This window comes from Diadema setosum, chromosome 13 (assembly GCF_964275005.1).
Source record: "Diadema setosum chromosome 13, eeDiaSeto1, whole genome shotgun sequence".
Classification (NCBI taxonomy): Eukaryota; Metazoa; Echinodermata; class Echinoidea; order Diadematoida; family Diadematidae; genus Diadema; species Diadema setosum.
Window position 1 is genome coordinate 8,340,508 of NC_092697.1, and position 18,772 is coordinate 8,359,279.

Sequence of the window (18,772 nt, forward strand, 5' to 3'; positions counted from 1 at the left end):
ATTGTAACGTGAGTTACCATGTAACGTGAGTTACCACAATGTAATGTGAGTTACCGACATGATTTTTCTTTAATACCAAGAAATGATATGAAGGTTGTGATTGTAAGTAACCAATGAGTACATGATTACTGAACTCTTGTGGTCTATTTCCAGTAGATTGTTATTCTCTTGGTCTCTCTCTCTGTCACCAAACCAACTGGTCTACATGTACAATGTATTAATTACACATCACTTGTTCATCACATGTTAACTTCCGAAAGAAACTGTTCCATATTTACTATTTAATATTACAGTGCATGTATACTGATCTGTTACGAAAGTTGTTAAAAGACAATTCCAGGCTTTCAAGCAGGATAACGTAAAAAAGTAGGAATAGAATAGGAACAAAATCTTTCAAAAAGTAGGAAAAAGTAGGACATGAGAGGAAAAAAGTAGGGCATTAAAGAAAAAAAGTAGGAATAAATGAGGACATGTGCAGGCTTTTTGGAGTAGTTTTCGTCAATACTCACCAGAACTCTTGATGTTACATGTAAATCTTAATTTGTACTCACAACCCTGCTGCCTCAGCCTCACTATTGCTCCTGGGAGAGCCTGAAAAATACAACAAAGGCAGACGTTCGTTAGAACAATGTCAGGTAACAAGCACAAATGCATGTTCAACCGTACAGTCAGTATGAATCTTGATCACTTATTACAATACTTACATAGAAAAGACATAATTTTGTGATTGACATGAACACCTACCATATATGTGATCCTGCATCGCAACACCAACAAAAAGTTGCCAAACATGGATTTTTAATTAAGAGCAGACTCTGAAAGAACAAACTTAAAGATGAAAATGATGTATATCTCGATTCAAATGGACTCTCCTAACCGATCCTAATATTGGAATGAAAGCACACACTCCGGAAAATGTGAACTGAGAAAAGGGGCTCCTGAAGTATAGCGTTTATTCAAGCGCTCAATCTTTATCAAGCCGTGCTAGCTGTGCAATGAATGGAACAAATAACAGAATGTTAACCACTGGAGCTACAACAATGAAGAGATTATCAGATTAAGCTGTGCATGCTTTATTAACACATTCTGTAGGTGATCAATGCCAACTTTCAAAGCAGAAGCATCGTCCTTTCTAAAGTTATTGGAGTTGAAAGTTAAAAGTATGGACAGGGTTTTTAAGAAATGAAAAGATGACTATGAGAAGCACCTAATCACATTATTCTACCAAAAAGTGCATGTTCCAGAAAAAAAAAAAACTGCTAAAAAACACAATTTCCTTTTCGTTTTATGATCCCAAACTTTATTATAATATATAAGAAGACTTGCCCTTTCAAAAAATATGAAAAACTCAAGACTGGCTGGATTGCCCCATATCATCTATTTTCAGTCCTAATACAAAATCAGTGCATGCGACTTTTTGTTGGTTTTGTGATGGACGGTCACATATCATCCCACAAAATATGACATAAACATTCCATGATGTGTAGGTTATACATTTATGCCAAAGGTATGTTATACACTTCCATAATTAAAAGATGGCATCTTTTATCTACATTCATTTGAATGTTTTGAAGTTGTGAAGATATGTGTTTCATTCCAAAATGTAAAAAAGATTGGAAATAAGGATATTTGACAAAAGCAATTTTAAAAAAGATGACACTTTTATCTACATTCATTTGAAGTTGTGGAGATATGTTTCCTTTAAAAGTGTGGATATAATGGATATAAGGATATAAGGATGTTTGACAAAGCTATTAAGTGATGCTCACAACAACTTAGTATGCTTTCAAGTTCCAGCTGAATGACCATGAGATAAGAAATATACTTACTTTCCAAGAGACTTTCAATTTCAAATACATGTAAGCACTTAACATGTGTTCAAACATTTCAAAATAACAGGATAATGTAAACTACTTATATGTAGCACTCAGTATTAGTCTCTGAGAGCATGGAGCTACTAACAGTAGCTCCATGCTGAGAGCATGTGTTATCATATTACATTTCTAGCAAGACATGCATGAAGAATGGGTTGTCTCATGACAGTGAGGCCTTATGAAGTGAAATTATATCTTTCAAAGAGACTTTCAATTTCAAATACATGTAAGCACTTAACATGTGTTCAAACATTTCAAAATAACAGGATAATTTAAACTACTTATATGTAGCACTCAGTATTAGTCTCTGAGAGCATGTGTTATCATATTACATTTCTAGCAAGACATGCATGAAGAATGGGTTGTCTCATGACAGTGAGGCCTTACGAAGTGAAAGATCTACCAATGCATTGACATCTTTATTTTGCAAATCCTGGCCCACTACAAATCTACACACTCAGATACTCTGAGTTTATGGCACAGTGTCCACAACTGAATTTCAAGTGATATAGATTATCTTCATAATCATATGATATAGATGGAAACACAAGGCAAGCTCAATTTAAAACACTTAAACCAATAGAACACAGAATATCCAAAGAGAGAGAGAGAGAAAAAAAAGTAAATACTTTACATTTCAGCATCAGGGAAATGTAGTATTCTTGCATGTAGAGTAACATAACACTGCAATATAACCAAATGACTCCACTTTACAAGATGTGAGGAGCATACATGTACATACTGCTTTTTGTTTCTCACTATCTGTAGTCTTACCGACTTTATAGGGAGCAAAAATGACTCTATTTTTTGATAATTTTCTGTAGATAACAAATAAATATGTTTTCATTTCTTTGGTGTTCTGTTGATGCTAGATTCCATCAATTCTTGAATCAACTTACATTTGTTAATTTAGAAAGAGGTGTAGAAAATAATCATTCTGTACTTTCCAATGACTTACTACTGTTTGCAATATTTGCCACGTTTACTGGAGATAGTTAATAGTTCTTTACATTCAACTGTTTTTTCAGCTCATCATGACCCTTTTTGTTGAATACACATACAGCTATTTGACCTTTTCAAGAAGATTCTCCATTTTGCAATTATTCCAGGCACTTTTTAAGTTCATTCAATATTCTTGAAATCAAACTTCTTCATATATTTTGAGAATATTACATCCTTCCGCCTTTGAAATTTTGCATGGTTGAGATTCTGCTTTTCATTCTCCAGATATTTTGCTGGCTCAGTATTTCAGCATGTTAATCTTATAAACTACTCTTTGCAAGATCTGGAGAATAAATAAACAGTGACTGTCATTATCATTTTAGTCCTTGCTAGCTTCTCTGATTTCTCTGGTTGTTTGAGAGCAAATACACTCTAGAAAATCTGTATATTTACCATGCAGTTCCCATTCCCCCCCCCCCTTAAATACAGTGTATTTGTGCCCTTTCAATTTTGATACTCTCCACTGTTCTGTTGGTTTTCACCTTCAACTTACAGTTTTGTATGTTGACACAATTGGCATACACATCCATCCATTCACTTTTTTCTTCTTTAAAAAGTTTCCCTGTCTCACATTTTACCAAGACTCTTTCAGACGGTTCAATATTTTGGATATGTCACTTCAAATGACTCATCACACTTTGACTACTTTCATTACGAGATTTCTATTCTACCATTTTCTCACATCTTGTTCAAACTAGCTGGGTAATAAAAAGATGTTCAGCGTTAACTAAAATTTGCAAGATCTGTGGAATAAAAAGACATCATGGCTTCTACTTTTTCTGCAAGTTGTTTCCTCCAAACTTAACAAACTGTTCTTGGCGGTTCAACTTAAAACATCCACACACTTGCTCTTATTTGTGGAATATGCATTCATTATCTTTCCTAAATGCTCTAGATGGTTTTTCTCTCTACATATTCCTGATAGTTTGTAAGTGTCGTCAGGAAGTGAACTTCAAAGTCTCATGGTTTAAACTTCAATCAATCTTTAAACGTTACTGAATTATTATTTTTGTGTTCGTTTTCTGTGAAGTTCCTCCATTTCCTACTTTCTTTTAAGTTCTTCGAGGTAATGTATATGTCTTACCTATGATGCAATTCAACCTCTTAAACAATACTTGCAAGATGTATACACGCCATCAACTTTTAAGATTGTCCATAAAGAGGTTTCTGCTCTATTAGTCTTTATCTTTCACGATGGCTAAGTAATTACTGTTGTTCTCACTCCTTGTTAACAATTTGTGGGATCTGTTAATTAAACATTTCTTTTTTGTTCATCTGATTTTTCAGCAACTAACTTTCCTCAACTGTTTACCTTCAGATGAATTAAGGTTTTTAGTAGTCATATCTACCATCTGCCCATGATTCAAATAGATATCACACGTCATATGTCTCATGTTAAAGGTCCAGTTTACCTTTGGGAGCAGTGCTTTTGATTTAGCCTCAGTAATATGCAAGTTTCATACAAATGGGTCCCTACCAATCCATGCTTTCTTGGGAATAACTCATCCTCACATCAACCAGATCTAGTTTCTGTGGTGAAACACTTACTTTTATATTAAGTTTTTCATATTGCAATCACTGTTAATTATTATCAAAACATATATTATTGAAGGATTTCAGGCAAAGGGGATCTGAAGGTGTCATTTCTTGTTTTGACATGACCTTTACGATTTACGTATTATAGTAAACCATATTTTAGCAAAGGAAATTTCTGGTTTCTGAGGATTTGCATTCCAGCACATGCATTAGACATGATATGCTTGAACTCTACATCCATTAAAACTGGCTGTAGGCAGCATTTTTCCCTCAGTTGTATTCTTTGGAAGTCACATGTCAAATTCTACTTTTAAGTATATGGCAAGCTTACCTGGTAATTTTGAGCGATGATGAGAGCTTGTTGAGCGCTGCTCCAAGTCCTAGGCTGCAATATAAGTGGGATCAATCACATCTGCACAGGAGCAAAAACTGAGGCTGGCAGCAATCTTGTGGTTGATTGGTTTGTGTTATCCCTCTTTCATGCTGAAGAGGCTCTCCCCACCAGTAAGAATCTGCAACTAGAGTCTACTCATCATTTCTGAATATAAACTATTCAAGTACCGGGTAGCCTTGCACATTTTTTTTTTTTTTTTTTGGCGGGATTTTTCACCAAAAAAGTAGGAAAAAGTAGGAAAAAGTAGGATTTTGAGCAAAAAAGTAGGAAAAGTAGGGACAGCAGTAAAAAAAGTAGGAAAAAGTAGGAAAAGTAGGGCCACTTGAAAGCCTGCAATTCTTCTAAAGCTGCATGGACCTTGTTCCAGCAAATTATCAAAGTTTTGTGATAACTATTAATAGCCTCCTGATTGGGATAATCACTGCATGATTATTCTTGAAAAGTTTTTGTAATTCAAGTGATTACTATTTGACATTTCATAGTTTATACCTACCTATATAGACCAAAGCCATTGTTTATGAGGCTGAAACATTTACATGTATGAACAGAATTTTAAGATTGGAGCTCGCTTCCTGCTGTTTTTTCTGAGATTTTTGAGAACTGAACATTGTGAATTTGACACGCTTTTAAATGTGTTTTATACTATTCTACTCTGAGGTTTTAGCTATATTGTTGCAAAATCCTACAATGAAACTTTTCCATGTTTACCGTAATTTACTTTACATGCTGATCTATTACCAAAAACTTGTTGAATGTGAACCTCATTATCAGACATTTTCTTTAAGAGCTGGACAGTCATGTACAAAAATGTACCTTAAAGCAAACTATCAACATTTTGTGATATTAATAGTTAGCCTCCTGATCACAAAATATTTACTATTGATTCATGTTTTTCATTGGGATTTACTGCTTCAGTCTGCTTGATTACTCTAGAAGATACTGGTATACTTTTTACATGTATGTACAATTTAAATAATGGGTACTTGACATTTCATAGACCAAAACCATTGTTTTTTAAGGCTTAAACATTTATGAACATGTTTTATTAAACTGATCAATACTGGTAGCAGATAACTAAAATTTATCTGCAGTTCTGTAATTCAATTCTAATTTCTGTACCAGTTTAGTATAAGAATTTGTAAACAAATCAAGCATACAAACAATTGATTATTGAGTAATTCAAACAATTATCAAATAATTGGAATATAAATTGCATTGTTTAAAAGTTAAAAGATTTATTGAAATATTCATTTCTGAACCTTTAAACTCCTCAGAGACTACATGTACAGGTCTCTAGTCTCGTGACTCAGTGTATTAAATGGAATAGTTTATGGATGACTTGTTTTATCTAGATAGCCTGAAATCCATTTAGTAAAATAAAATAAAAAAAAACAATCAAATCAAATTCTCAATCAAATCTTCAATTTCTGATGCATTTGTTAACTGGAAAAGAGTGTAATTTAATGAAATAGACTCTGTTTCATATCATTTTGTTGAATACAATTTTTGTCTCAGTACAAATGAAAGCTTGGAACACGACTCAATTAAAAATGAAATTTATCTTCAAGTTGGTATTCTAAATGTAAAGTTTCCTGCCTTTTGGTAATCTCATGGATAAAATGGGATTAATTACTGTCAGATCAATGTTCAAATCAATTTAGATTCTTTATTCATGGAGTTTGTTTGTGAAAAAAAAGTTGTCTTGGTAAGTTTTCTTTGGATTATTAAGACAAAAAATCGTCTTGTGATCATATGGACAAACTGTAACGTGAGTTACCGTAACATGAGTTACCGCTTCACATGACGATACCTGGAGAATGTAAGACAATTTGAATTTCTACCATACTCGGTGATGTATGTTGTTAGTCCATGACTTTGACACAATAGACTTTAAAGTCTCTCTGTTTCTTGTTTGAGGAAACTTTTGAATATAAGACATGCCAAATTTTTGCATGTCTAAATTATGTAACGTGAGTTACCAACATTTGTAGTGTTTTTTCTCATAGTTCTCATAAGAGTCTGTGGATGTAATGTTGCTGTGAGGTAGGATGGAGGTGCATGATACTCATTCACATATAGTAACTCATATCACTAATTAGGTTTTAAGGATATTGATCTCAACGACCTAATTTTGAGTTCAAAATGTAACGTGAGTTACCGTGGAAATGCCCTAATGCATAAACTTATGAAAGGGCCAAAGTCAAGTTAAAGTCCTAAAATCCCCAAATACATGCTCTCCTATTCATCCAATTAGACCTAGGTCAAGGAAGGTGACCATTTTGAATTTTGAATGGAAACAATGTCATTATCGTTTTCAAATTCCCAGTAACAGGGCATTTAATCTTGTTGCTTTCGCGTGGCCTTTCTTTCTATAATATACAAGAAGTAATTTTGTTATTGCTTTCAGCAATAACAAATTTGGGCCCGTTTATCATGACGAACCTCCGGAATAACGAACCTTTGGGGAAAAAAAATGAACCTTCGGAATAATAAACTGTGACCAATATTGTTATATTGTACAAGCTTTAACGCCGACATCTATTAACCTACTATATTACTACTTTCACTCTTTGAAAGGAAACACGCCAACAACCAACGACACAACAGGAATGGAAACAATGTCATTATCGTTTTCAAATTCCCAGTAACAGGGCATTTAATCTTGTTACTTTCGCGTGGCCTTTCTTTCCATAATATACAAGAAGTAAATTTTTTATTGCTTTCAGCCGGCAGCATAGCTTTCGATGGTTTGTGATATCATTAGAATTAAAACATTGAGTTCTCCATAGCTGACAATTGTAAAGTAGTAGCCCGCCAAAGTTGGGTTACCTTTTTTTGATACGCACTGTATAACCTGAAAAAAACAGATTTATTGGGTTTTTATCAATTGTACATTATAGCCACTCAAATAATGATGTATTGTTTGAGTTAGTCTTCGTACACCACTTAATTACCAACTGCTAATAATAGTCGTAATCTTCGTTGTAATATTAAACTAGAAATGTCGCTATGACGACTGGTATGCCTCCGCCATAATGCATGATTCTCCTAATAGGTCTATAGTACAATCATGTGGACAATGTGTGATTACATTTTCACAAAATTGGCAAAATATTATAATGGCATGTTTGTCACAAATGTGTTGAATGGTCACCTTCCTTGACCTAGGTTTAATTGGATGAATAGGAGAGCATGTATTTCACTTGATCTTTGACCTTTGACCTATCGTAGATCTTTTTTTTTTGGGGGGGGGTGCACGGGGACCATTTCTGAAGAATTTATGATGTAACCCAGTATGGGCCGACATGAACTACACAGATACTTCCCTTCATTTTGTTATGAAAAAATAAGATAGCCATGTTTCATTTTAAACTCTGAAAGGCCATTTAACAAGTTCTTTATTTCTTAGCGCTTTTAGCATAAGATTCTTCTTTTTTTTCACTTTAATCTTCCAATAAGAGGAAACTGTCACGTATTTTTTTTCTTTAACTTTTTAATATCAGATAAGTTGTGATTAATTTCACGTTCTTGGAGGGAATCCAAAAAGACAAGAAACTGTTCATATGGGAAGCTGAATGGATTGAGTTTGGTAACACAGAATAGAAAAAAAAAAAAAAAATTTTATTTCATATAAGGAATAGAAAGTGTAATTTTTCTTTCTTTCTTCGCCGATTTCGATGAGATTTGATCAATAGATAGCAGTGATCTACAACAAACCCCACATACAGAACCTACGCAATTGCGCGCGGAGACATTATAACCCTTAAATATTGCTGTAAAACCTATTGAACCATATCCCCTTTAATGTCGTGTAACTTTTAAAGGAATTGATGTATTGGAAAGCCGTTTTCACATGATAGTAGCTATGTTTAATATATAATAACTATGTTATATTAAATGTATGGAAAAGAACATTATAACCAAATTCCGTATCTTTTTAGAAAAATGCTAAAAAACATAATTCCTTCCTTAATATTTCATGACAACATCTATTTATCCCATCAAATGGGATATCAGCTTGTAGGAAATTTAATTATCTTCAAAATGATACCATTTTTATGGTAATTTGTTATTCCTAACTAAAGTTATTCAAAAATCATCCGTCTCCTAGCAACGGGCGGCGGCCATCTTAGAAATATGCAAATTAGACGCGCGTGCAACCTTTTTTTCCACTGGCGACAACCGGATTCGGAAAATACAGGTTCTGACGATCTTCGAACATATCGTAGAATTTTGTTTTAGGGGGGGAGGGGGGGGGGGGTGCACGGGGACCCTTTCTGGCTGCTAGACTAGGTGGGGAGGGGTTCTAATGGGGCCTAAATTGTACATTTTCATCTTCTTCTTGAGAACCCCATGACCCATTTTCACCAAACTTGGCAGGTAGCATCCCTAGGGGGTAAGGAACTCAATTTGTTAAAATGGGCACCGTGCCCCACCCAGGGGGCCCCCAGGGGGGCAAACCCCCCAAAATTAAGGAATCTTTAAAAAAAAATGTTCTTCTCTAGAACCAGAAGTGATGGAGCTAAGTTAATACTATGAGTTAGTACATTGATGACTGTAGTTTCAAGTTTGTTCATGGCAGAATCAGGGGTGCCCCCCTTGGGACCCAGGGGAGGGGGGGGGGGTGAGGAGGGGTCCTAATGGGGCCTAAATTGTACATTTTTATCTAAAGTTCTTCTTTAGAACCCCATGACCCATTTTCACCAAACTTGGCAGGTAGCATCCCTAAGGGGTTAGGATCTCAATTTGTTAAAATGGGCACCATGCCCCACCCAGGGGGCCCCCAAGGGGGCCCAAACCCCCAAAATCTTTAAAAATCTTCTCTAGAATCAGAAGTTATAGAGCTAAGATAATACTATGAGTGAGTACATTAATGACTGTAGTTTTGAGTTTGTTCATAGGAGATCCAGGGGTGCCCCTCTTGGGGGCAGGGGTTGGGGGGGGGGTGGTTGGGAAGGTCCAAATGGGGGCCTGAATTGTACATTTTCATATTCTTCCTGAAAACCTCATGATGGATTTTCGTCAAACTTGGCAGGTAGCATCCCTAGGGGGTCAGGATCTAAATTTATCAAAATGGGCACCCTGCCCCACCCAGAGGGCCCCAGGGGGCCCCAATCCCCAATAATTAAGGAATCTTACAAAATTTGGGCCCTTATTGTACATTTTCATCTTCTACTTGAGAATGCCTGGTCAAATTTTGGTAGAGCTGTGAATAATTTAGATTAGTGACTGCGTGAAAGGTGAACTTGCGATACTCAGGTGAGCGCTAGACCCGCGGGTCTCTTGTTTGATTCGCCACTGCTAGCGAACAAGTAACCATATGGTTCCTATATAAAAGCTCCTGAAACAGGCAAGGGTCCACTCTAAGAATGTTCTTGAGTCTCTTGACAGCTCCATCATGTACCGGTAATTGCTGCAAAAGCTTTTCATATTGACCAAAGTCTGTCCTCTGCAACAACCACTCTCTGACCAAACCAGTCTTTCTTTTTTTCTTCCTTTCTTGTTTTTCTTCATCTTCTTTCTCTTAAGCTGCACGATAGCTCTAGCAGCAGCCAGGCAAAGCAGCTCTTCAAGGATAGCAGCACGTTGAGCCTCTTCTTGGCAGAAATTCATTTCCATATTCTGGAAATCCATCTTGAACGGTGGTCACAAGAGATCTGAATGCAGTGGAAGGTTGTACGTTCATTTTATGCTATCATAGGTCTGACTATACATAATCGCCTGGTACTTTTCCAGGTCCCAAAACATTCGCAAATTGTCGCAAGGGATTTGCAAACAGTTGCTAATATTTGCAAAATTGTCGCTAAGATTTGCAAAACTGTCGCTAATATTTGCTAACAGTCGCTAATAGTCACCACCTGTGTTTCGCAAACATTCGCTCGAGTGTTGCTTATTGTCATTAAACATCGCTAAAAGTCGCTAACTGTCGCGAATGGCAGAAGCGAACCTCGATTTTTTGCAAACATTCGTCAGAAAAGTTGGCGAATCTCAAATTCAGTACGTTGGTAAACGTTCGCCGCTTAGTGAGATACCAGCATAACGAAAGTCTGCAACATCATTTCTTGGGTACTCTATATATTCATGTATATGAACCAAGTAGAGTTTTTGTTGTTTTTTGTTATCATACGAACACACACACACACACACACACACACAAAAAAAAAATCACAGGTTCATGAATCACAGATGCACAGTGTAGATATCATTGTGGCATGCCGCAAATTTTGCACCTGTGCTGAAGATAACTGTTGTCATTTATGTACAGCTTAGCAACTATAGAAACTAAATTACTATTTTTAGTCCAGTCAAAATACGACAAAAAGTGGGTTAACCCACAACTAATTGCAACAGAAACGATTCCACTTGCATTTGACCCGGAAGAGCTATTAAAATAACGTATTAAAAGTTCCCTAAAATTCGAGTGGTGGATCAGTGTCTAATTTGCATAAATTCAAAATGGCCGCCATACAACCTGTTTATGCCTATATCTCGGGATACGTAACCAATAGAAAGTAAATTCCGGTTTCTAAACCTATGTTTTTTAGGTCAAGGAATACAATTATGTTATCTGTAGCAACTTTCAAGCATCCCTTTATATAGTTTTTGCATATATTTGCATATAATTATATGCAAAATGGCCGCCATATTGCCTGTGCAAGCCCGTATCTTCGTATACCATAAATGAAGTACACTCAGGAATAAGTCGCTATATATCTGGACATAAAACCCACAAAGAAAAATATATTCTGGTGTCTAAACCTATGGTTTTTTTTTTTTTTTTTTTAGGTCAGGGAATACAATTATGATATTAGCAGTAACTTTCAAGCTTCCCTTTATACATTTTTTGCATATATTTGCATTTAATAAATGCAAAATTGCCACCATAATTCCTCTACAGGCTTATATCTCTATCTGTAAAAGGTACCCAGTGGTGGTGTCTATGGTCTTAATTTTACTGCTGAAAGTCACTGTTGTAGAAAACGTTCCAATCAGGAATAATTACCTATATTTCATTAAAAATTTGCATATATTTATACATAAATCTATTCAAATTAAGAGTAGCTTATATCCATAAGCTACTCTACAAAAGTTTCATGAGTTTGGACATTTGTTTAGAGAATGTTCTTGTCATATCCTGGTACCATGTCACTCACTCACTTTCTGAATAAAAGACCCAGGGGTCCAGCCCTCACTGAGTATCTCAAGTTCACCTTCCATCCATTCTTACAGACTTTTACTTGGGAGAGAGGAAATTGGAAGACTTTGGGAACCTCTAGGGCCATATCTACAAGCCTTGAGGGACCTCCATGGTCCAGGGAGGCATGATGTTCATATATTCATGACACTAGCAATAAATGCACCTACAGTACTAAGTTTGTTGAAAATTTGACCATATATGTTTTCAAAAAGAGGATCAAAAATCAAAAGTGGCCCCCAATAATTTGGTCCCAGCCCCAAGGCGTCCGCACCTATAAGTAATATTTAAGGTGCCTTTGGGCATCCTGTGGCCTGGGGTGGAGGAGGGGGGGGGGGGGTTGGAGTATATATAAATATATATATATATATATATATATATAATAGATGACGAAGTATGGTGGTAATGCATTTCAGTTCAACAGTGCTATTTATTCAGACCAAATTTTCGACGGATACATTCGTCTTCCTCAGGATCGACAATGACAATTGTGAAGAAAGACGAATGTTTTCGTCGAAAATTTGGTCTGAATAAATAGCACTGTTGGACTGAAATGCATTACCACCCTAATTCGTCATCTTTTCTGTACTGGTACCAACACATGGATTACAAGTATCATATTATATATATATATATATATATATATATATATATATATATATATATATATATATACATATATACAATGTGTAATATTTCGAAAACAGTTAAACTGCGAAAGTAAACTTAAATCTATATGCAATCTCCAAGATATTCAACTTTGTACATTATACCTAGCTCTGTTACACTTGGTTCTACTTTTGTGTGTGTGTGTGTGCGTGTGTGTGTGAGGGTGTATGTGTGTGAGGGGAGTTTTTTTTTTTTATAATAGATTCCTTAATTTCGGGGTTCTGGGACCTTTTGGACATGGTGTCTATTTGAACACCTTGAATGTCTATCATCCTTGGGATGCTACATGCCTAGTTTGTTGAAAATCTGTCATTACATGGGTTTTTTAAAGAGAACCTGGAAATGGTTTTTGAAAATGTATGCATGACCGACGACCGGACAGTAGAATATAAATGATGGCTATTTGCAATATTAGCTTGAACTTATTTTGCTGTCTTGAACCTTTGGCTAAGATGAGTTTAAAATCTAATGGATCAAAGTCACTTGATTTCAAGAAAACTTTCTTTCGTTTCCTGTACATTATTTTCATTTTCTAGCTTGTGATAATACAGATACTAAGGTATGTAATGTGATCTCTCAAAATAGAGATCAATGATAAAAGTGAAAAACGAGTATAGCTTACACTCACAGTGTTTTATGTGTTTACCACAAATTCTGGACTAGGATGGTGTGAAATTGCAGTTGATTAATTTAAAGCAAACAGGATCTCGGCTCCATTTCATACTGAAGCGTGGTAAGTCTCACGTTTGTTGCAAACTGTGTCGATGTCTTTCGAGAATGCTTCTTATTCCTAGTCACCAATTAGAACAGCATAATCTCACTCCTCACATATTTTAGAAATACAACATTACAAGTGTCTGATATATGGCCCGCATCTGACACTGGTATGGGTTGTGTGCAGTCAAATCTGCTTGCCCTGCAACTATACACTGCCAGTTGCTAACATCCTGTCTTGCAGTTGCATCAGACTTTCTTCAGGAGTTCCTTAATAGCTGCAGCTTTGTCTGTAGTGGTCAGAACATATTTGATTTTTTGATTAAACATCTTCCTCAAATCGTCCCAATTCCAATGATTGTATGTCATTTCCCTTCCACTGTTTAACTTGAAGAAAAGCTGCTACCGAGGTGGAGGGAAGGGACCTTTTGGAAGGGTTAGGAACAGAAAATGATGTTATGTATTTTCTTTTTTATCTGACTTAAGACTGCTTTTTCGCCAGCAAAATTGAATTCAGCCTTCATGCTGCTCGCATTTCTAAAAAACAACAACTGTGTGTTGGTGAAAATGTTATTAGTGCGAAGCCTCAATGCAATAGGAAACGTTTCGTTTAATAAAGCTGCAGATACAACACGAAAAATGGTAAAAGTAAGACTTATAAGAATTTATATGTGTTGTATGAGCTTGAAGCCAATGAGAAGGATGCTGTTTGTATTGATCGACTGATGAATCCAGAGTACTAGTAATAGAACTGTTAAAGGGACATTCCAGACGATTTTCATAATTTCACATCATGTAGTACATAAATCGACAACTCCATGTATAGATTTGTGGAATTTATTGTGGTTCTTGATCAGAGAAACAATACTTTGAAAGACCTTAAATAAATTACACTGAACAAGGATGATGACATTGGAGGTTCACATATTTCAGAAATGTAGCAGTGTAATTCCATTACAATACCACTTGCTTGCGAGTTCACCTGTGTATAATCTATGCATGCCTTCTTCTTTTGTTCTGCTTCCTTGAGCCCCAATTAAAGCATTCTTATGGTGACTCTGCCATGTCATCATCCTTGTTCATTTCAATTTGTTCTAAATTTTGAAAATATTCTTATTCTTCAACCCAGTTATCATAAATTCTGAAACTCTGTCCTCTGTATAACTAATAGTTATTCAAATGCAAAAATCTGAAAGTCATCCGGAGGTCTCCTTTAAGGCATTTCCTTTTTTTTTCTTTTTCTTTGTATCTGGCTGTAAATCACAATGTTTTACATTTTCAGTGAGTCACTGGGTGAAACCGTGCAAGAATATGACAAAATCCACTTCCATACAAATTATCACGGTCATATGTTGCTCATTGATAAACATGCCTTTACCAAAAGTTTTGCAACAAAGGACACAAGTATCAACTAAACATGGATGTAAATCATCGCAGGTAAGAAAAAAAATGTTTGAAAAAAACCCTGCTGAATGATTTAAGACCAATTTTTGTGTACCGTAAGCACACTTTGAAAGCCATATGAGATATGTCCAAACTCATGAAACTTTTGAAGAGTAGCTTATGGATAATCATGAACTTGATGATATGCCCCCCCCCCCCCCCTTTGGCAAAAAAAAAAAAAAAAGAGAGAAGGAATAAAGAATTGCAACATAGACACAAGTAATAAGCAGTAAACATGAGGGCAAATTACAAAACATAATACATTAAATATCATGCAATCATGAAATATTTTAACGATTCCTACTACATAATTTGAGACTTTAATATTTGTGTACCTATTGAGCACACTTTGGAAGATAAGTTGAATTTACAGTTAAATAAAGGTATGTTCTATTCGATGCTACTTACAGTTGTTTTCTGTTTTGAGGCTGTATCTCAAGAAAATGTGAGTACAATATAATACAATACTTTTGATAAATGCAAGAATATACACACTAGGAGTAGGATAATCATCAAGGTTTTAAATGGTATTATAACAATTTTCCCTTGATATCTTGGATGAGACATTACAGTACAATTAACGTTCTGCAGCTTGTATTCGTATATCTGAAATCATATTCACGGTAGTAATTTGAATAGATTTATGCATAAATATATGCAATTTTTTAGTGAAATATAGGTAACTATTCCTGAGTGGAACGTATTCTACATCAGTGATTCTCAGCAGTAAAATTAAGACCACAGACACCATCACTAGGTACCTTTTACAGATAGAAATATAAGCCTGTAGTGGCACTACGGCGGTAATTTTGCATTTAATTGAATGCAAATAAGCAAAAACTGTATAAAGGGAAGTTTGAAAGTTACTGCTTATATCATAATTGTATTCCCTGACCTAAAAAACAGCTATAGGTTTAGACACCAGAATATATTTTCTGTGGGTTTTATGTCCAGATATATAGCGACTTATTCCTGAGTGTATACTACATTAATGATATACGAAGATACGGGCTTGCGCAGGCAATATGGCGGCCATTTTGCATGTAATTATATGGAAATATATGCAAAAACTATATAAAAGGATGTTTGAAAGTTGCTATACATAACATAATTGTATTCCTTGACCTAAAAAACATAGGATTAGACACCGGAATTTACTTTCTGTGGGTTATATATCCCCAGATATAGGCATAAATAGGTTGTATGGCGGCCATTTTGAATTTATGCAAATTAGACACTGATCCACCACTCGACTTTTAGGGAACTTTTAATATGTTATTTTGATAGCTCTTCCGGGTCAAATGCAAGTGGAATTGTTTCTGTTGCAATTAGTTGTGGGTCATTTCATATTTTGACTGGACTATTTGTGGCGCATCTAATAAATGAATTGCAGTAGGCCTACATTTGTAAAATCAACCATGCTTACTGGGTAAGTCAAATCTGCTGTTTGGACTGGATCATAAGCCTTGACTTCTTACTGTATGCAGCTTACATCATGATACAGCTGTATATCAAATCACTTCCCATGATTTGCCAAGAGCATTTACTTTAACCTAAAAGATGACTGATTGGTTCGCCTGTCCATGTTGGAACACATGTCATTGGGCAGAATGCATAAAACAAGCAATTGCTTGTAAGCAATTGCTTCAAGCAAAAGCACAAGCTCGTCTAGCAATAGGTCTAGTTCAAGCAATTGCTTAAATCCATATGCATAACCTTTTTCTTGTGCTTATACCTTTTGCTTGTCTCGCACAAGCAATTGCTTACATTTTCAACAAAAGGGACGTCACACCTGTGCGAACACAAGAACAAAGGCGAATGTGACAGCATGTATTTGAAAGGGGATGTGTGTGCGGAAACATTTCCTGACATAGCAAAGGAGCTGTGAAATGACACTCATAAATGCACACACAGACGCACACACACATCTATACACACACTCGTAGTGGCTGATTCCCATCACTGCTTATAGTAGCCCGGATGCGCCTCATCGCACGTGGAGAGAGGTCTCCTTGCTCTCCACAGAAGTCAAATATCCTACCTGTTTTTCATCACATTTTGCGTGCTACCCATTGGACATTCCCGTTATTGAAACGAAAAAGTTTCTTACATTACTTAGGGGTAATTTCTTGTAGATTTATACCACTCCCACACAAGTGTGGTCTTTCTTTTATAGATATGAAAATGATACTTAAAAGGGAATGTCCCGGTTAAGCAAAAGCTCAAGCTCATTTTACAGAGCTTGGAAAATCGTAAGCAATTGCTAGCAAGAACTAGCAAAAGGTATGTTTTATGCATATGTTTTTAAGCAAATGCTTGCTAGCAAAAGCTTCTGCTCGCAAGCAATTGCTTGTTTTTATGCATACGGATTCAAGTGAAAGACTAGCACAAGCAATTGCTAGCGTTTATGCATCCGGCCCAATGTCTGCATGCATGGCCATAAAACAAGAAAATTTTGTGTGCATGGAACTTGCAAATTTTTGCAAAAGGAGCCAAAATTCGCAAATGCAAAATGCAAGCAAAAGCTTGTTTACAAAATGTAGCAAATTACATGTACATGTAGTACACTCCTATTTTTTTTTTTTTTTGTGGACTTCTAATCACGAAACATTCACACCCCGAGAAAGGCCATCGCTTTCGATTTGCGCAAGCTTCATGCAACAAACGTTTCTACTTTTAACAGTAGTTGTCATCCCTCAATAATGAAATCTTATTCAGTGATTGATGTATATAGTGTCATGTGACCAAATACAAAACAAAATGTTACTCAAAATCTATATTATTGTGACACCATTCATCACCATAATGCAATATACCACACTATGCAAGGGTTTTTCATCAAAAGTGAGTATGCAAAGTGATATCGGTATCAAAATCATGTTCATTGCAGTAGACGGTTGATCTTTGCTATGACAGAAAACACTATTTGAACAATTTTACTATTTTCAGGGATACAATACAAAAATATAGTGTACCGTTTGAGCCGATTGTGAAATTATGGAGTGATCAGTGCTATTCCTGTCACATTAAAATCTATCCTTTTAACTGTCTAAAGCCTCTCTGCATGTGCATAGTTTACCAGTACATGTATATGTTTGATATATCAAGACAAGTCTGAAGTACATTATCTCCAAAAGCATATTATGCTGTGGGCTTTGATTTCTGTCATCTGCTTCAGTGAGAAAACACCTGATTTCCTTATTAATTTGAGTTGTGAGAGTGCTGTCAGATACGTGGACGTGTATCGACCTGACAACTTCATGACTTAACAGCAATATTTAAAGGTAACCGCAGAGATACACACACACACACACAGAGGTTGTACACGCACACTCACACTCACATAGACACACAATGAGTTTGCACATTTCAAAGTGTGCTACCACTGTGTACAGCAGATCAAGGTCAAAAGCAACAAGCACCTTTTGGTTGTATTCCCTAACCCCTCCCCCACCCCCCACCCCACATGATGCTCCACCGGACAAGATAACACATTACCATATATTACTTGTCAAAGGAATCTATAGCAAATGGGGCAGTGACCTGGCTCAGTTGGTTCTAGCTTGTCTGCCTTAACAAATTAAAAAAATGTGGACTAAAAGACTCAACCAATTAAGGAATACAATTGCAGAGATTTGTGTTATTATTCATTATGTGAAGTTGTCCCTACACAAAGTACCAAAAGAGACACTTGTTGGTCCTTCAGACAGACCAGGACACCAACCATTTTTGTGTCTGAGACTTTGGACTGTGTGTTCAACTCTAAGGAGTTTTCCTGTGCCGATTGGCGCTAAATGCACACGGAGGATGAAAGGGATGAAATTGTATTGTTAGAGACGAGGATTGAGTTTTCAAACTTTTTGTGAGATACTTAGAAACCACTTATGAGATATTGAAGAAGGAATAAAGTTATCCTAAATAAAATGGCTTTGAATGCTTTATTTT

General features: G+C 35.8%; 1 protein-coding gene across 1 annotated transcript in view; it reads right to left on the bottom strand.

Annotated features, from left to right (window-relative positions):
* Positions 1-498: 498 nt before the first annotated feature.
* Positions 499-18,772, bottom strand: part of LOC140237150 (glutathione peroxidase-like) — a 29,399-nt gene continuing 11,125 nt past the window's right edge. Inside the window, exons 5-6 of the mRNA XM_072317092.1 lie at positions 4,744-4,797; positions 499-591 (exon numbers count right to left, since the gene is read on the bottom strand). Coding sequence (XP_072173193.1) covers positions 499-591; positions 4,744-4,797 — 147 coding nt within the window. The remainder of the gene's footprint in view (positions 592-4,743; positions 4,798-18,772) is intronic.